The sequence below is a fragment of the Gossypium arboreum genome, chromosome 3 (assembly GCF_025698485.1).
Source record: "Gossypium arboreum isolate Shixiya-1 chromosome 3, ASM2569848v2, whole genome shotgun sequence".
Taxonomy (NCBI): Eukaryota; Viridiplantae; Streptophyta; class Magnoliopsida; order Malvales; family Malvaceae; genus Gossypium; species Gossypium arboreum.
Genome location: NC_069072.1, coordinates 15,177,694 through 15,198,679, shown reverse-complemented (window position 1 = coordinate 15,198,679; position 20,986 = coordinate 15,177,694). Strand labels below are relative to the sequence as shown.

At 33.1% G+C, this 20,986-nt stretch overlaps 1 protein-coding gene, 1 long non-coding RNA gene and 1 pseudogene across 2 annotated transcripts; 2 read left to right on the top strand and 1 right to left on the bottom strand.

Moving 5' to 3' along the window:
* The first annotated feature begins 220 nt into the window (after nt 1-220).
* On the top strand, nt 221-2,780 carry LOC108474895 (1,4-dihydroxy-2-naphthoyl-CoA synthase, peroxisomal). Its single transcript, XM_017776935.2, has 9 exons — nt 221-686; nt 787-909; nt 1,009-1,110; nt 1,570-1,608; nt 1,715-1,813; nt 1,948-1,995; nt 2,096-2,191; nt 2,279-2,401; nt 2,499-2,780. The coding sequence occupies exons 1-9, from the start codon at nt 414-416 to the stop codon at nt 2,613-2,615; spliced, it is 1,020 nt and encodes a 339-aa protein (XP_017632424.1). The 5' UTR covers nt 221-413; the 3' UTR covers nt 2,616-2,780.
* Nucleotides 2,781-16,546: 13,766 nt separating this feature from the next.
* LOC128290274 (uncharacterized) lies at nt 16,547-19,251 on the top strand. The gene is made up of 3 exons (XR_008279960.1): nt 16,547-16,649; nt 17,598-17,669; nt 19,032-19,251. It is a non-coding gene; the product is annotated as an uncharacterized LOC128290274 (long non-coding RNA).
* Nucleotides 19,252-19,642: 391 nt separating this feature from the next.
* LOC108474915 (glyoxylase I 4-like) lies at nt 19,643-20,986 on the bottom strand (annotated as a pseudogene).

Here is a 20,986-nt window from a genome sequence, read left to right as displayed (position 1 = left end):
TGTAATGTAGTACTTCTATACTTAATCTGGTAACCGAGCCGAATATAAAAGCATTACATGATCATTTTATAATTTTTTATAATTAGATAATCATCTTTGTTTCACTAATATAGCTTACCTTAAAAAAAAAAAAAAAAACTTCGTGGAGAGCATTGACGGGACGGTGCGTTCCGGTAAACTCCCGCGAATGTTCCAAAAGCAACGACTTGTACAGCAACGTTGGTACGTAACCAACATCTTATCTTATCTCATCACTTAGCAAAACGTATTTTCCCAATGAAATCACTGCGGTCGACAGCAAAAGCCATTCCCTCCACCAACCCAATAATATTAAATAAAAACTTCACACACTTTTCAAACTCCAGTTAAATTACTCAAAACCCAAATCCTCACAATCCAAAATTCAGCTTACAATGGCGAAGATTTCGGACAACGAACTCAACGCCGTGACTAGGAGGATTGCAACGGTCTCCAACCATCTCTTGTTGCCGATTTGTTCGGGCTCGAATTCCGGTTTGACCCGTGGCTCCATAGGTCTCTGTAATGCTTCCATGGATGATAGCTATCATAGAATCCATGGCGAAGTTGCAAGCCATGAGGTTGAGTGGAAAACTGCTTGTGATGAGTACGGCAAAGAGTTCACCGACATTGTTTATGAAAAGGCTATTGGTGAAGGCATTGCAAAGGTCAATTAAACTTCACCCTCGTTGATAACTTGCTTACCAGGGTGTTGTTCAATTTTAAAGAAATGCTTAAAATATTTTCTTGCTATTTTTTTTTTTTCAGATTGCAATAAATAGACCGGAGAGAAGAAATGCTTTCCGTCCGCAGACGATTAAGGAGCTTATACGCGCGTTTAATGATGCCAGGGATGATAGTTCCATTGGAGTTATAATTCTCACAGGGAAGGTATTTCCCAATTTTCAGTTTTCCGCCATATCCATAAATTATTGACTTTTTTTCTTCTTTCTATTTTTAGTTGATATAGTTGATAATCTGTTGCTATAGGGGACCAAGGCTTTTTGTAGCGGTGGTGACCAGGCGTTGCGAAAAGCAGATGGTTATGCTGATTTTGAAAATTTTGGCCGCCTTAATGTTTTAGATCTTCAGGTGCAAATTTTGGTGTATTTAGTTCGGGATATCTTGCAATTTTTGTAATAATCGACTTTGAATCCATCTAAATCCGTTTATTTAGTAAAGTGAATATCTGAGATCCGCTAAATAATCAAATTTAGTAAAATGGACTATGAATTTGGATTTGTTGTCTACAAAGGTAAAACGGGTTCATATTATCTAAATCCTTAAATAGCCTAATGCGCACTGTCTATCAACTCAATACTGCCTTATCTTCTATCCTATCAAAAACAGGACTCGTTAGAAAAAGTAGATGAGGAAACAACTTAAGACTTCATATTATATTTTCTTAATAACGTGGGTTACTAACATCGCAAACTACTAAGAGTAATGACGCCTTATATATTTCCATCAAGCTGTAGCAATTAATCATCTTTGATTCTTTATGTATGATCCCTTAATTCTTTATCTTTCCTGATATTTATCTATTTGCAGGTACAAATTAGGCGTCTTCCAAAACCAGTGATAGCAATGGTAATCTCTTTTCTTCTATTTCTAAAATAACTAGTGACGGTGGTTATTTTTTTGTTGGATTACATTAGTTTTCATTATTTAAATTGCTGTCATTCTTATAAATCAGGTTGCTGGTTATGCTGTTGGAGGAGGGCATGTTTTACATATGGTTTGTGATCTGACCATTGCTGCGGATAATGCTATTTTTGGTCAAACTGGTCCCAAGGTGATTACAAATCATATCTTCTGTAGCTCCAGCTTTGTTGTTTTTGTAATTTTCATCTTTGGATGGTGTTGCTGATGCTACATGCTTGTGCATTTGTTGCCCTGATTAGAATTATCTGATTGGATATGCCGCAGGTAGGAAGTTTTGATGCTGGTTATGGAAGTTCCATAATGTCCCGTTTGGTAAGCAATGAGAAAGATGGAGGCTTTTATTTGGCATGATACTCGTTGTTCGTCTTACGTGCAATCTGAGCAGTGTGTTTGATCTGGATTCGATTAACAGGTTGGACCTAAAAAGGCGCGCGAAATGTGGTTTCTTGCCAGGTTTTACACTGCCTCTGAGGCAGAGAAAATGGGGCTTGTGAATGCTGTTGTACCGGTAAGTTGTTCTTGTATGAAGAGTGCCACTCATTCAGCCTATTCCCTCAAATAGATAAGAAGGTTAATTTTGTGGCATATGATCTAGCTAGAGAAACTAGAGCAAGAAACAATTAAATGGTGTAGAGAGATCCTAAGAAACAGTCCAACAGCAATCAGAGTGTTAAAAGCAGCTCTTAATGCTGTTGATGATGGCCATGCTGGACTTCAGGTACCAAATCGAATCATAAGCAACCCCTTTTTTTAATTAAAAAAAAAACTGTTCAATCTGAAAATTCACTTGTTTCATTTCCTCTACTTTTTCTCAGGAAGTTGGTGGAAATGCGACACTCATATTTTATGGAACTGAAGAAGGGAACGAGGGGAAAACAGCGTATGTGGAGCGTAGACGCCCAGATTTCTCAAAATTTTCAAGGCGACCGTAAGGCTGAGGATTGGGTGGATTCAAATGGTTTCTACTTTGCAGTCTACCACATTACTTTTATTCATTTCCAAAGGATGCTTGCTCTTTTATTTAATGCACCCTGTTTTGTTACATGTAAAACAATCTCATCAGCTGGTTTCTAATTAATCAATTTGCTTCTGAAAAAGCTCTCGGTTTGTATTTCGTTCCACTATTGATGTACTTACTATGGGTGGAACAACAAACTTGATATACAACCATCTAAAAACAATCTCGTAACACAGTAAGCCGTGGCAAAGACACTCTCAAAAATACACCCCACGTGACGCCACTAGCAATCTATTTATAGCTTTCATAAATAAGTTTCCTAACAACTTTAAAAATAAGGATAATAACTCAATTCTTATCCAGTAATCTCATGGTCTCATCATTAAATATTAAAGAGGCCAAAAATTTTCCCATGACCCAAGCAACTTTTCATTTTCATTCTAACAAAACATGGAATGAGCAGTAATAACAACTTTAATAACTACACGCTGATAACATTAAGATTCCCCTGCCAACCCTTTTGTGAAAAATAAAATAGAATAAAATAAATAAAAATAAAGAACACATAAATTTTACGTGGAAACCCTTTCGGGAAAAAAACCACGGGCAGAGGAGAAGAAAATTCACTATGTCGAAAAATTTTTTTACTCAAATACAAGAGGAATAGACTATGTCTATTTATAGGCTTGCAAAGCCATATTCTAGTAGGATTGAAACACCTTATCCTAATCAATATAAAATAGATGGAGTTTAATAAGGTTTAAAACCTTATTCTAAAATAAAATAAAAGAAGTCTAGTTCTATATGGATTTTACTTTTATTTTATTTTCCATCGTATTTTATTTAAATAAGAATTTGGGTCACTTAATTCTAACAATCTCCACCTTGACACAAATTCTCAATGAACAAGTTCTTCATCGCGAACTTTCAATAAACAAGTTCTTCACCTCTTCCAAAAACCCTTAAGGGTTTAACTTCAACAATGAACACCAACCAAGTCTAAGCAATGCTCAAACTTGGTTATAGGAAGTGACTTAGTCATCATATCTGCAGGATTTTCATGAGTGCTAATTTTGCTCACAACAATATCACCACGAGCAATAATATCACGAACAAAATGATACCGAATATCAATGTGTTTTGTTCTCTCATGAAACATTTGATCTTTTGTAAGAAAGATGGCACTGATTGTCACAAAATCTGTCTTGATTTGAAGGTCTTCATTGAGTTCACTAAATAGTCCTTCAACCAAATAGCTTCTTTACAAGCCTCGAGAATCGCCATGTACTCGACGATTGGTAGACAAAGCGATGTAGTTTGCAAAGTGGCTTTCCAACTAATTGCACAACCTCCGATTGTAAAGACGTAACTCGTGAGAGATCTTCTTCTATCAAGGTCTCCAAGAAAATCAGCATCAACATACCCTATAACTCCATCTTTAGTTCTTCCAAAGCTGTAAGCAAACATTAGTAGTGCCTCGTAAGTATCTTAAAATCCATCGAATCGCTTTCCGGTGTTCTTTACCGAGATTCGCCATGTATCGCTAAGCTGACCGACCGCATATGATAAATCGGACGTGAACAAACCATAGCATACATGAGAGATCCCTCGCACTAGAGTATGGAACATGTGACATGTACTCAATCTCATTATCGATTGAGGAGATAAGGCCGATGAAAGTCCGAAATGGGTCGCTAAAGGAGTACTAACAGCTTAGCACTCGCATATTGAACTCGCAAAGAACTTTCTCAATGTACCCTTCCGACTTAGGTACAATTTACTTGCTTTTCTATCTCGAGAATCTCCATACCAAGTATCTTCTTTGTTGGTCCTAAATCTTTCATCTCAAATTCTTCACTTAGTTGGGCTTTAACCTTTCTTATCTCTCTTTATCTTTTCTTCGCTATCAACATGTCATCAACATAAAGAAGTAGATACACAAAAGAACCATCAACTGCTTTTTCTTAAAGTAGACACAACTGTCAAAACTACTTCTTTTGAAATCATGAGAAGTCATAAAGGAATCAAACCTCTTGTACCACTTGTCTTGGTGATCTGTTTCAAACCGTAAAGGGACTTTTTCAGCAAGCAAACATAGTCCTCTTTTTCGAGACTATAAAACCCTCTCGGTTGTTGCATGTAAATATCTTCCTCAAGTTCTCCATGCAAAAATACGCTTTTACATCTAACCGCTCAAGCTCCAAATCATGCATGGCAACAATACCAAGCAAAGCTCGAATCGAACTATGCTTAACAACCTGGAGAGAACACATCTGTGAAGTCCACTCCGGAATTTGATCAGTAACCCTTTGCAACAAGCCTTGCTTTATATCCGGGTTCTTCAACTCCTGAGTCCTTCTTTCTTTTAAACACCCATTTACAACGAACGACCTTTTTACCTTTAGGAAGTTTTACAAGATCCCATATTCTGTTTTTGTGGAGTGATTCCATCTCCTCTTGCATAGCAAACATCCACTTTTTCGAGTCTTCACGCCTAATCGCCTCGAATAATTAAATGGCTCTTGATTCGCATCTATATCTTCACCACATTTAAAGCATAAGCAACTAGATCAACCTCGGCATACTTCTTTGGAGGTTTAATTTCTCTTCTTGTCCTGTTTTTGGCGATAGAGTATTGCGGTGAAGAAGCAACTCTATTCTCAATTTTGTCTTGGCTTGAGGAGTTGATTACGTATTAATCTGATGCTCCACCGCTTTTGGTTTTCTTTATTGGAAGAGTCTTTAAGAGATAAGTTAGGTAGCATAGCGTTTCATCAAAACAACATCTCTGCTAATCACAACTTTTCTATTTTCAGGACACCATAACTTATAGCCTTTTACACCAGCTTTATAACCAAGAAAACGCGTTTAATAGATCTCGGTTCCAATTTTCCATTATCAACATGAGCATACGCAGACACCCAAAAATCTTTAAATCGAATAATTAGCGGGATTACCGGACCATACCTCTTGTGGAGTCTTTTTCTCAATGGCAACGGATGGAGATCGGTTGATCAAAAACATGCGTGAGAGGTCGCTTCGCCCAAAATGACTTCGTAAGTTGGCATTTGACAACATACATCGAACCTTCTCCATGATCGTTCGTTCATTCGCTCGCAACGCCGTTTTGTTGTGGAGTATGACGAATCGTCAAGTGTCTCATGATCCTTCGACTTGCACAATCTATTAAACTCATCGTAGCGAACTCTAAGCCATTGTCTGCATGCGGAGGTATTTTATCTGTTTTCCCATCTATTTTTCAATCATAATTTTCCAAGACTTAAATGTGGAAAACACATCGCTTTTACGCTTTAGGAAGAACGCCCAAACTTTTCGGAAAATCATCAATAAAGGTTAGCATATAATTAGCTCCACCTCTCGAAGGCACTCTGGACGGCCCCCAGATCGTAATGGATATACTCCAACGTTTCCTTCGTGTTATGGATTCCTCTAGTGAATCGAACTCTCTTTGCTTCCCAAAAACACGGTGCTCACGAAATTCGGTTTGCAAATTCCTTGCCCATTAAGAAGTCCTCTTTGCTTAATTCGCCATGCCATTCTCACTCATATGCCCTAGGCGATATGCCAAAGTTTAGTAATATCATCATCGACAAGGAAGAAGCGGCAATTGCATCACCGATATGATAGAACCTCAGAAACATATAACTTGGCAATCTTTCTTTGCCCTTTCATCACAACAAGGACCCTTTGGAAATCTTTAAAACCCCACTTTCAGTTTGTGTATCATGCCCTTTTGAATCAAGAGTACTCAACGAAATTAAATTTCTTTTCAATTCGGAACATGCCGCACGTCACTAAGTGTTCGACAACTCCATCAAACATCTTAACTTTAATTGTTCCAACACTGCGATTTTACATGAAGCATTATTTCCCATCAAAACAACACCTTCAGATCATTGTTTCATAAGTTGTAAACCAATCCCGATTGGGACTCATGTGGAAGGTGCAGCTGAATCAAGTATCCACTCTCGCTTACTTTAGAATCATTGATGAAGCAACTAGAAGTTCACCATCGCTGTAGTCTTCTACAACATCACTTCACCGAAATTTTACGGTTGTTTTCCTTTTGATTCATGACCTCCTTTTAATCTTATTTTGTAGCTTATAGCACTCAGATTTAATGTGCCCTTTCTTCTTGCGAAGTTGCAAATTTTACCTCTGTTTGAAGATTTCGATCTACCCTTAGATTTACCACGAGGATTCCGTTCTGTGTTCTACCACGATCATCATCAACATTCCGGTCTTGTCTCCCACGAACAATGAGACCCTCTCCACGAGAGTTGGGTTTAACCACAAGATGCTTCATCTTATCATATGAGGTTAAAGAATCATAAACCTCATCAACTGTGAGAGACTCATGGCTATATAAAATCGTGTCTCTAAAGGTTGAATAAGACGGGCAACGAACAAAGTAGAATCAACCCTAGATCTTCCTTATCATCTTGAACCTCCATGGCCTCCAAGTTTGAGAGAATTTCTTTAAACAACTGTTAAGTGTTCGTGTACTGACGCACCTTCCTCCAAACGATGAGCATAAAGACGCCGCTTCATATGCAACTTGCTTGTTAGAGTTTTCGACATACATATTTGTTCTAGCCTCTTCCATAATGCGTGGCGAGTTTTCTCTTTCATCACATCTCGCAAAATTTCGTTGGACAAATGCAGATGTAATTGTGTTAATGCCTTTCGATCCTTACGCTTCTTCTCTTCATCTGTTAATGTCGAAGGCATCTTATCTATCCTAGCAGGGCATCCTCTAGATCCATCTGCAAGAAGCGCTTGCATCTTAATTTGCCACAACGCAAATCTGGTGTTGCGATCCAACAATGAATTTCATACTTCAAAGACGCCATTACCGTGATCGAGATGAATAACCGGAAGCTCGATACCAATTTGTGAAAAATAAAATAGAATAAAATAAATAAAATAAAGAACACATAAATTTTACGTGAAACCCTTTCGGAAAAAAACCACGCAAGAGGAGGAGAAGAAAATTCACTATGTCGAAAAATTTTTTACTTAAATACAAGAGGAATAGACTATGTCTATTTATAGGCTTGCAAAGCCATATTCTAGTAGGATTGAAACACCTTATCCTAATCAATATAAAATAGATGGAGTTTAATAAGGTTTAAAACCTTATTCTAAAATAAAATAAAAGAAGTCTAGTTCTATATGGATTTTACTTTTATTTTATTTTCCATCGTATTTTATTTAAATAAGAATTTGGGTCACTTAATTCTAACACCTTTTATTTAAATTTAACAATTATAAAATTCAAAAAAATTATAAATTTTTAAATATATATATAAAAAGTTTTTATTGTAAATGTTTCAATTTTCATTTTTAATTCAGAAAATTTATTTAAAGAGTTTAAATTTTGTTTTTGTAATTTTTAAAATTCTTAAAAATATATTAAATTTTGAATTTATGCATATGCATTTTATTATCTATACTATTATTCAAATCTTTAATTGAATTGGTGTCACGAGTCAAGAAACTAATTCGATTGGGAAATTACTAAACTATCTTACTATGATACTTATCTTGATACACAATAAGAGTGCATTTAATTTTCTTAATATGATGTATTTACTTATTTATTTTTGAACATTAATCTTAGTATAAGTTTTTATCATATCACTCTTTTGATATAATATCTAGAACTATCTATAACTCCTCTCTAATCCTAAAATTGGAGGATAATAAGATTCAGCATACTCAAATTCACGTATTCCTGCATTGGAAACAATGTTGATGTCAATAGAGAGACTTAATAATTTATTAACATAAATATTTTTGTTTGAAAATTTAATTCAATTGTGAAAGTATTTGAAAGTTTTTAAGTTGATGCAATGCTTAGAATTAGCCATAACTCATCTCAACCCTTAAATAAGAGGATAAACACGCATCAACACGTTCGAACCTACGTCCTCCTCCAACTGAGCTAGTACTCAATCGGCTATTAGCAAAAATATTCAATATCATCCTAAATTATTTTTTGTTTATTCACTTTCTAATAACACAGTCTAAATTGATTAATTTATTTCCCTTTTAAATAAAATTGTTGAATTTTTTTTAAAAAAATTCAATTTACTTTTAGCCCTATACTCTTTTTCTAAGGTATTTTTTCTTAAAGTAGATATATTAATTCAAAGAAAAATATAAAGAACATAATAACTACCAGGGAGAGAATAAAAATTAAATCGAAGACATACGTCTATCTCCATTAATGTTTGAAATCAAATTGACATCCAAACTGAAAATAGAAAGAAGATTAGTAGGAGTGTCTCACTCAGTATGATTTACACTCAATAAGATCACTTTTGCAAGGAAATAAGCCATTTTATTGACTCTCCTTCATATCCAAAGGAAGTTCAAATGCTAAAAATGTATTTAAATTCCCAAACAATCCTAAATTAGTTACCCGAAAACAAAGCATGTAATGTTTTCAGCCATAAAAGGGCTTCCCTAATTCTCAAAAGCTTCAGCCATGCTAGGATCTAGCAGTGATCCTATAAAGTGTGCACTTAACAACTTGGCCATGAGAATAATGTAAAACAAGTGCATAGCTAATTATATTTTCCTCCACCGATCTTGTTACATCCACATTGCATTTGAGCCATCCTAAAGTTTGGTCCATGATAAATTAGTGGGAATTGCTGGTGCATTATATGACTGTATTTTGTAGAAGTCTCGCCTGGATTCATATCAACTCTGCAAAAATGATTTAGCAAAAACAATAATGACAAACGTTGTAGCATATTTGTTCTTTCAACCCTATACTTATTTTCCATGTATTAATGTAGTTTATTGTAAATTTAAAAATAACGTGCTTGCAACTCGTAAATTTAGTTAAACTATATATGATAAAAAAAATTGGTAAAAATAAGTAATAAGACAAAGATTAATCAGACAAAGCGAATTCCCTCCAACTTAATAATCGTGCAATAATTGAAGCACTTCCTTCGGTGGCTCCATGTAAATATGATTTCTCAAAAGTCTTCAGAACATCATTTTTGCCCGTCTATTCGCAATCTTATTCCCTTCTCTGAACACATGACTAATGTAGACCATCCATGAACGTTTAAGAAGGTCCTTGATAGAACGCCCCACGGTTGAAAAAAGTTTCTCATTTTCATTTTCTTGGATCACTTCGATAGCTTCAGTGCTATCCATCTCAAGTATCACCCTCTCTAAACCTAGACCCCATGCTAGTTGGAGCCCCTCAAAAGCACCCTAGAGTTCCGCCAAAACCACAGAACAACAACCAATATTTTTAGAGAAACTAATGAACCAAACCCCTAATGATCTCGTATTAAACCTCCTGCCACAGCAATCCCGGACAATTGGCAAACTACACCATCAATATTTACTTCTAGCCAACCATCATTTGGTAGAGTCCACTTGTCAAACTTCGAGAGATCGCATTAATGTGACTCAAAGGAATCTCCTTTCTCTTTACTGCGTGTAAAAAACCTTCCTCTCGTTCATTAACTTTTCTCCAATATGCTCATGCTTTCAAAAAACTCAGTGTTGAAGACATAATTATTCTTTCTGGCCCAAAGTTGCCAACAGATAATGCCAAGAAAACCTGACCTATAACACCTCTAACCCATATCCGTCGCTGGATTAGGGTTACGAAGTATTATTGTACAAACGGAACATTTAAACATAAATTTTATACACAATCATAAGCATATCATAAGCCAATCATACATACACATTTCGTCCCTAATTTGAGTCTTCAAGGCCCTTAAAAATACTTTAGAAACAATTCAGGACTAAATTGAAAATGTTTGGAAAGTCTAAGAAAAAGTTACAAAATTTTGGAAACAGGGGTCATACGGTCGTGTGGCAAGGCCATTTAACCTTAGAACTAGGGACACAAGGTCGTGACCCAGTCCGTGTCCTCACTCGTGTAATTCGCTGAGTGGGTCACACAGTCGTATGCCAGGCCGTGAAACTCTCTGAGTTGCCCCACAACCTCGTGTGTTAGGCCGTGTGACTAACTGAATTGCATACAAAAGAACTCTTAGATGACATATGGTTGTGTCGCTAGGCCGTGTGCCACACATGGCTGAGTCACACACCCGTGTCTCAAGTCGTGTGGACCTAAAATTCACCTAGAATCAAACCATTCCCAATACCATTTCACGCATAAACCTTTAGGTCTTTTGTGCACATAATCAAGGCATCACAACCCTATCAAAACATACATATAATGACCATTTCAAGAGTCCTAAATCAACTAACCAATATGCCATTCAAGACACCTCAAAAGAAATCATCAAAACTTACATAAACATGCCAACTTTGCCTAATTTCAAACATCAATATCTAGTTCAATACTTTCCAAAACAATTCATAACTTAACCATAATCATACTTATTCAAAACATACCATATGAACCATTCAAAACATGCAACATAAGATAGCCTCAATGACACCAAATAGCAAGGTATCAAATGTACCAACAAAGTTAATTTACACAACTTACACATACCAAATCATAAACTAAACATTCAATTAAACACCATTACAAATCCACCTATACATGTCATTATAAACTTAGCCAAAAAATTCAAAAACTATCGATATTTATGCTGGATAGTGTGATAGATCTCTGACGAACTTCCAAACCGATTGAGCTTTCGACAATCTATAAAATATAGGAAAGAAACCATGTAAGCAATCAATTTTTAGTAAGCTCGTATACCATAAATACAACTTACCATTTCATTTGCATAATGTAAATAACATAAGTGTAATACCAACTAAACCATAAGCTTGGCATAATGTCTATTCAACATCATCAAATACACAAGTTAGTGCCTTTTTACATGGTTCAAAGGAATTCATCCATAACAAGTAATTTTACACATGTATTCACATAATTTAGATCACCATTCCTTTTTATAGGTTAATGATACATTTCATTTGAACACTTATCATTTTATTTGAAAAATTAAATCGGATACTCATGAAAGCTCACACGAAGTGTGTCTTTACATAATTATAACATTTCCTTTACATCATTGCTCACACGAGCTATGAAATAGGCCTACTCACACAAGCTGTGGGTCGAAACGTAAGCTACACGATGCTGCTCACACGGGCTGTGGAGTATCCGCAATAAATGAAATACCTCAACCATCGGTAGGACATTCAAGACCAGCACTCGAAACATGAAATCCCTAATGACATGTCATTCGTATCCTACGAATTCCTAAGGTTCAACCGGGACTTAATATTCATCAATTCATCATAGCATCAATACGATTATACATCAATCCATTTACTTTAAAAATAACATAGTAACATTCAAATTAAACAACATTAAAACGATAACCATTTATACAAACTTACTTCGATGACTAGGGGCGTAGAAACGAAGTCAAACTAATCCGAGGCTTTTGCTTTTCCTCGATCTAAATCCGTACATGGTTTATCTTTTTCTAAATAGATAATTATATTCATTTAAGTACTTCAGTTAACCTCAAACATTCAATTCAATTCATAATTCATATTTATGCCTAATTACCATTTTACCCCTAATATGTTAACTTTTTAGAATTTAGTCCTTAAGCTTATAAATTAAAATCTAACCATTTTAATCCCTCTCATAGGCTAACCAAATTCTTTAGGGAAACAACCCAAATAAATCATCATTTTATAAATTTAACATGAACTTTTACTATTTTTACAAATCAATCCCTAAATGTAAATTTCATCAAAAATCATTTTACAAAACTTGTTTATTTCACAAAAAGTTCATAATCTATCATTTAACATCAAGAATAATTCAAAAACATTCATGGCATAACCCTCAATCTTTAACATTTTTATAAATTAAGCCCCGGGCTAGCTAGATTAAGCTAAACCGACCTCAAAAATATAAAAATCATTAAAAACAGGACAAAATTACATACCATGCACTCAATGTTAGCTTGACTGAATATCCCTCTTTCTCTAATGGTGTTTTAGGTTTTCAATTTAGCAAAAGATGAATATGACAATATTTTGCACATCTTTTGTTATTTAGTTTTCTTTTTAATTACCAAATGATTAAATTAACCTTTTAAAACATTAAAATTTCAATAAAACCATGCCATGTATATCCACTAACTCATTAAACAGTCTAATTACCATTTAAGTCCTTTAATTTAAGATTCCATAGCTATTTGACTCCTTTAGCTATTAGAACTCAACATTTACCCTTTTTTACTATTTAGTCCTTTTCATTTAATTTACTATGTAAACATTAAAATTTCTTAACGAAATTTTAATTTGACCTTACCATAATTCCATAGAAATTTAAATAATAATAAAATAATAATTTACTCGGTGAAGTTGTTGTCCCGAAACCACTGTTCCGATATTACTGGAAATGGGTTGTTACATGGCCACTCACTAGGCCCACTAGCAAAATAATCAGGAGCCGATGGGTTCTCTTACTCATCTTAATCACTGAAAAACATATTGCTACAGCTGGGGTGTAAAACCTCAGTACATGGTCAATACTTTCCTACATGCCTTCACACACACTCCAACTTGCATCTGTCATAAAATGACACTTCACACGGTTTACATTAGTTAGTACACTATCGAGATAAGCTAGCCACACAAACACTCGAACCTTTTGAGGGGCCAAAATATGCCAAATCTGATACCATATTTTTCCATTCCTAACCATATCCAACCCATAAAAAGATGCATAAGTAGAACGAATTGTAAACTCACCCTTATTCTCATAATCCCACCCCACACAATCATCGTCATCCTGTGCTAATGGGGGCTTATAAGCAGAAATGCAAAAAATAACTGGGTTTTGTAACACTAACCTCAAGACAGGCCAATTTCAATCCCCACTCAGCGTAACCATCTCCTTCAAAGGCACATGTTCCTTAGGTATGCATTCAAGTGTAGTACAATTATCAATTAGAGAACCCCCAACCCTTAACCCATTATCTCTCCAAAAATCAACATTCACTCCATTCCCAACATTCCATATGACACCATCCCTTACCCTACTTCAAATATTGCAACCTTTCCATAATCGAGAAGCATTACCCATATGTAAAGTAAAAGGTAATTTACCCTTCCATTTATATTTAGCTCTAAGAATTTGAACCCAAAGCTGATCAGGTTTCTTGATAAGATTAAACCCAATCTTCATGAGAAAAGCATTGTTAAAATTGTCAAACTTCTTAAACCAAGTCCACCAGACTTCATTTCTTTACACAGATTGTCCCATTTGACTAAATGTACTCTTCTCTTCTCTTTCGTGGTCCCCCAGAAAAAATTACAGATAATCTTCTCCATTTCATGGCACACTCTTTTCGAGATCACTGACGATTCCAATACATAAATAGGAATAGCCGCTAAAACCTCTTTAGCTAAAGTAATTCTCCCAACAATAGATAGTAATTTAGATTTCCATCCTGCTAGTTTTTTCCTCATATTTTCAACTATATAATGAAAGGTGTCTTTTGTAACTCTTTGATGCAAGAACGGTACCTCAAGGTACTTACCTAGATTATCCACATGAGAAAAACCCAGTCCACAACTGATATTTGTTTTCAGTTTATGGGTGGCATTCTTCAAAGAAAAAATATTTAAGTTTTTTATGCATTAACTCGATGTCTAGAAGTGGTGCAAAATTTCCCCATAATCATTTCCATAATCTTTATTTGGTCAACTAATGCAATCTTTATTTGGTCAATTGATACCTCATTAAACAACACCAAATCACCTACAAAAAATAGATGAGAAATACTAGGACCATCCCTAGACAGTTTTATATGCTTCCACTTCCCATTTAGAGCTTCAACATTAATGATTTAGGCCAAAGGTTCCATACACAAAACAAATATGTAGGGTGAAATTGGATCTCATTGCCTAATACCTCTGGACAGTTTAAACACCTCAAAGTATAACACCTACAATGTCGAAGAGTTAATATAATACATAATGATATGTTAGAGATTACCTAGAATAGTGATATCAACTAATGTTTCGTTAATAAACCTCCAGTCTAACCTATCATACGCTTTCTCCATGTCAATCTTCATAGCCATCCACATTTTCTTACCAACTTTCCTACACATTGAGTGAATGATCTTTTAAGCAACAATAATGTTATCTGTTATACTTCTACTTGGAACAAAGCTTGATTGGTTCGACAATACCCATTTTTGCATTAACGACTTCAATCTATTAACAATGGTTTTTATCATGATTTTGTACAATACCGTGTAGAGACTGATAAGACGAAATTAGGATAATCTCTCAGGGTTCTCCACTTTCGGGATCAAAACAAACGATTGATCTAATCTTCAAAATTTCTCCCACTCTAAATATTCTTCACAAAATCACAAACATTTCATCCAACTACATCCCATTTCTTTTGATGAAAGGTTGCATAGATCCCATCAACTCCAAGAGCTTTCAAAGGATCCATGTCAAAAACAACTGTAATAACCCGATTTTCACTGGTATCGAAAATAGTAGTTCGAGGCCACCAAATCCGACGAGTAAGTTCGTAATTATAGTTATTTAATATTTACAAGTCAAATGTGATTTTTTTTTAAAAGATTTTTGATTTGATAATTTATGTTATATAAGTGATTTATTAAATTCAAGTGGTTTTAGAAAATAAGGTATTGGGACCTTATTTTTATAAACTGAGCATAAATATTTTTATAAATATTTACAGAGTCATTAAGGTGGTATTAAAGTTTCGTTAAGAAATTTTAATGTTTCGATGATTAATTGATTAAAAAGGATCAAATTGAAAAAAAATGAATTCCCGGGACTCTGTTCCGGTAAATCAGATTCATAAATATGTTTAATAAATATTTACAAAGTTAGTTGTGTAGTTAATTAGGTTTTGGTTAAGTGAATTTGCTTAAAAAAGGACTAAATTGCATTAGGGGTGAAAGCTTAATTATAGATTAAATAAAAGTTAAAAGGACCAAATAGGAAATTATGCCTTTTTCTAAAGTTGAGGCGGCGTATGCCTGATAAAATTCTTAGGGTACGTTTGGTTCACTGTAATGGAATGTGGTTGTAATTGAATAGAGCTGTAATAGAATAGAGCTGTAGTCAGTAATTCAATTGTTTGGTTGAATGGAATGGAATAGAACTGTAATAGTATTGTTGTGTTTGGTTGAATGAAATGATGTTGTAATAGCATAAAGAAAAAAACTAAAATAATCTGAGTACCCTTAGCAGAATTTTTTTAGGTAGATGATTATGTTTATTGTTATTAAATTTTAATAAGATTATTATTAAAATAATTTAATAAAAATAATAAATAATTTAACCATATTTTGTAACGACCCGAATTTTACCGTTACCGAAAAAGTGAATTTTCGGGTCTCCGTTTCTGAAAAATGGATTCGTAAATATTTATTAAAAATATTTACGAAGTCAATTGAGTGGTTAATTAGACTTTAATTAAGTAAAATTAGCTTAATTAAGAGTAATTAGTGGAAAGGATTAAATTGAATTAAGTGTGAAAGTTTAATTATAAATTAAAGAAAAGTTAAAGGGACCAAATAGGTAAATATACCAAGTTCCATAAATGAGGCGGCAAATGTGGATAAAAATCTTAGATTTTTCATGAATGTATTGTTTAATAACACTATATATTTATTTTATTATATTGTAATTTATATTAATGATATTATAATATTATTTTAACAATTGTATGGTAATTATAAATACATGTGTAATAAATTAAATACATACACTTGTAATACAATTAAATAATTACTTAAAATATAAGAAATTGTTATTATATGATATTATTATTATATTATAGTATATTATATTTTATACTATATTATATAAATAAGTAAAGAAACATAAGAAACAAAATGAAAGCAAACGAAACAGAGAAGAACAGGGGAGAAAGAAAGGAAAGAAAGAAAGAAAGGGAGAAAAGGGAAAATCAATGTTTTGAAGCTTTAAACTTTAATTGGTAAGTTAATTTAGCCCTTTTTACTTAATTTTGATGTTTTAGAAGTTTTAGAACAAAGTTTTGATGAAATTAAGTTGATATTTTGATAGTTATTAGATTTCTAGATATTGTCCATGTTAAATAAAATGATGAATTAAGGGCTAAATTGATAGAAATTCAAGTTAAAAATGATATAAGGATTGAATTGTAAAGTGATTCATAAGTTTTATGCTTTAAGGACTAAATTGAAAGAATTTTGAAATTATGGTTTTATGATGAAAATAGATAATTATGTCTAAGTTTGGTTAAAATTGAGTAGAAATAAAGTATGAATTAAGATAGAAAAGTAAGTGAATTTAGTTAGAATTAAATTGAAATTAAAGTAAATCAAAGCATTTTGTACTAAGACTATTTTGGACAGCAGCAGTAGTCTAAGTTTGAAAAATCACCAAAAATTGTAGAAATTGAATTAGAGGATGAATAAAATATGAAATTAAATATTATTGAGTCTAGTTTCTTATAGAAGAAACGATATAAGCAATTGAATTGTAAATTATGAGATATAATGAATTTTGTGAGACAAGGTCAGAATGAATTCGGGTTCCCCTGTTCTGACTTTGGAAAATCACAAAAAATTGAATAAAAATAATTAGAGGCTTAAAGTTATATGTTTAGAATCCCTAATGAGTCTATTTTCATGAGAAATCAACGGTAATGTTATCCGAGTTCTGTACTGTGAGATAATTAATTTTTAGTGAAGAAGGGACGAAACTGTCAGACAGCAGAATAGGGGTGAATTTAAAGAATAAACTGTACTTAATGGCTAAACCAAAAATTCTGAAAATTTTATTGTAAGAAGATTTGTGAGTCTAGTTTCAGGAAAAATTAGCTGATCTTAATTTAGAATTCTGTAACTCAAGATATGAATTAGTAATGTATTAATGATTATGAATTGTATTAATTTCGTAGTCAATGTGGTACCGGAAATCTCGGCTAAGAAAGGACAAGACAAAGTCAACGGGAGTTAGCTCGAAAATTACAGTTTGTATTTCTATAATCCGAACTTAGTTATTATTTGTTATATTTATATACATATGGCAATTGGTAGTATTAGAATTATGATGTTTTACAATTGGAATGGATTGATTTTGGTATGCGATGAATTTATTGAATTTATATTGATTGAAATTATTTTGATTGAATTTATATTGATTGAATTATATAATATATATGACTTACGTAGAAATTTGGATATTGAATGAATGTTATATTGAAATATATATTGATTGGAAATATGAGAAAATTGATATGAATATATGAGATTGTGATATTTGAATATTTGGTATTGAAAAGTGAATTGAATTGTATTGAATTATGAATTAATGTGCATAATTGAAATATATTTGTTGAATTGAATGAAATTGTATGAATTGTGAAAATGGGTAAATATGTGTAATTATCGGAATGAGATATTGATGAAAGAATTATTAAATTGAGAAAGTGAATGAAATACCCTATTAACTAGTCGAATTTGAGTCGGATATAGTTGGCATGCCATAGGATATGGAAGTGTACGGATTTGCGGCTTTACCGATCAGGCACTTTATGTGTCGTATTTCGGCACCTCGTGTGTTGTATCAGGCACCTCATGTGTCGTATCAGACACCTCGTGTGTCGTTTTAGGCACTTTATGTGTCGTATACTGATCAGGTACTATGTACCGTTTTAGGCACAATGTGCCGTCTTGGTGTGTTTGGGTTGAATCCGTGTATCCGTCAAAGTCCGGGTTTGTTAATAGGGTAAATAAGTGAAAGATAAATCGAATAAATTTGATTGATCAAGCTATTGAAATGAAACGAGAAATTGAATTGAGAATTGAAAATTTAGATATGAATTGAAAATATGAACCAAAGGTTCATGAAATGATTGGAATTCGAATTGATGATATATGATGCCATTTGATGGATTGAAATGTGATTTGAGATATATGAATCGTATGTATATCTTGAAAGCTATCGGGATAGTAAGTTGATATGATATAAATGAAATTGACTGTTATTGAAATGAATTAAAATGGAATATGATTGATAAGTGTATAGTTGAATATAGTTTAATGATATTGAATTGTGAGTAAATTAAGGAAAGCTATACCGAGTAGTAAGTGAAAGAATGGAGTAAATAATAATGGATTTAGTTAAGATTTGAACAATTATATTATTGTGTTTATTATATGATTTGTATAAAATTTATATGGTAAGTAGTTGAAATTTATCTATGAATAAATAATTGCATAATTGTAATTGTTATTATGATCTTAAGTATTTGTTCTATTATTAAATGTTTGGATTTTAGAAATACCACTGAGTATACCATACTCAGCGTACGGTTTGTTTCCGTGCGCAGGTTAAGTAAAGATAGTATGTTGAATCAGCATCCCAAGACGATCCCGAATTCATTAAGGTAAAGTATGTTGAGTATTGATAGTGGCATGTACCCAGGATGTTTAAGGAGAGTCATTTAGGTTGTAGAAGTATTGATGAAATGAGTAAATTATGGTTGGCAACGATATGTAGTATGAATTTTGAAATTTACTGTTCATATTGGACCGCGAGGGCCCATTAAAGGGATGACATCTTAAAACTAGGATGTGTGTGAATATTTATTTTAATTAATGACCGGAATTGGACTGTATTGACTGGTAAGGTAATGTCTCGTAACCCTATTCCGGTGACGGTATAGGGTTAGGGGACGTTACATATTTTAACTTAATTATAAAATAATATATAATTTAATAAAATTCTTAATATAATTATTATTATATGAATTAAAAAAATAGTATATAATACTATAAAAATAATATATAATCTATTTTATTATTTTTAAACCGCAATACCTATTTAATGTGCTAAAATATCATTAGTGTAACAAATAATTTAATTATTCTACAATAAAAAAAAACAAAATATTAGAAGTAATAAATAACTTAAAATTTATATTTCACATCCAAATATAATATTTATATATTAACAAAAAGTTACATGATTTCATTAGTTTATATGTCATAATCCACAACATAAAAAGTTACAACATTGTAATGACATTTTATCACGTCATTATACCATTCAAATATTACAAAAACAAAAAATTACCAAAATGAAAGTTCATATGTATTAACTTGTCCACTTTGAGGTTCCTGAACCAGATATTGGGAGTGAGTTTTGTGACCTATGAGTTTTATGACCATCAAACATTTCAAGCCCATTCCCAATAGCCTTATCATTTGCAACCAATTTGAAGTGGCAAGGAGAAAGTGAAAGTACAGGAATTTCCTTCTTCAAAACAGCATTATACCCCTTTAAATAAACCCCTGCATACATGGGAACATTCTTTCAAAAACCTTTTCCATAAATGAAAGTGACAATAGTAATGTCAGTTTTTTCTCCTCTTCTTATAAAACTAACACCAATAGACATTGAATAAAGTAAAGCAATAAGAAGAAACACATTGAACAGAAGGTGAATCCTTAAGTGGGAGAAAGAAACTCCCATCAAAGTATTTAGCAATAACAAATTTGCATCTACAGTTTGCATCTACTAAAAGAAACCTAAATGCTATATTCATTCAATCAAAAGAAACATATATCATAAAATCAATAAATTTTACAAAGTTTCTTTCCCCTTAATACTGGAATAGAGCAAAGAGTGAAGTTTGAGTCTAAACAATATAGTAGGCAGGACATAATTGGTGCATGCATAGAAACAACTCAGCAGACTATTCAAATAAAAATAAGCAGAGAAAAAACAACAATGAGAAAGCAAACAAGGCAAATTATAACCTACAGAATTGCATGAGAATCTGCCATCAAGGCAAATTATTAACAAACAATGAGATATTGCCTGACATGGATGACCCTGGAATAAGGAAAAAAGGATTTTACCGACTTTGTCAAGGATTGCTTGCAGCTTAGATACATCACGAATTGAAATACAGGCATGACAGTCTCGACCTCCATGTTCCGGTCTTCCGATTAAGGGCTCTGGATTTGGAAGTTCCATCAAATGTATCATCTCAGAACCCACCTACAACCAAGCACCTCTGTATGGAAGCTTATCATGTGGCCTAGCCTCATTTATTTCAAGACCTAATTTAACATTTATAAGCAGGTGCTCAATTTCTCTCTTTCTTTCTTGCAAAAATAAATCAATATCTATAATATGAGTATAGAAAAGAGATTACATACCTAAAATATTCTGACAAAATTCAAGCGATCTTTCAAGGTTTTCACATAGAATTCCAACATGGTGAATACCAACAACTCCATAGTCTACATCAATGACAATACTTAAATGTAATTCCAT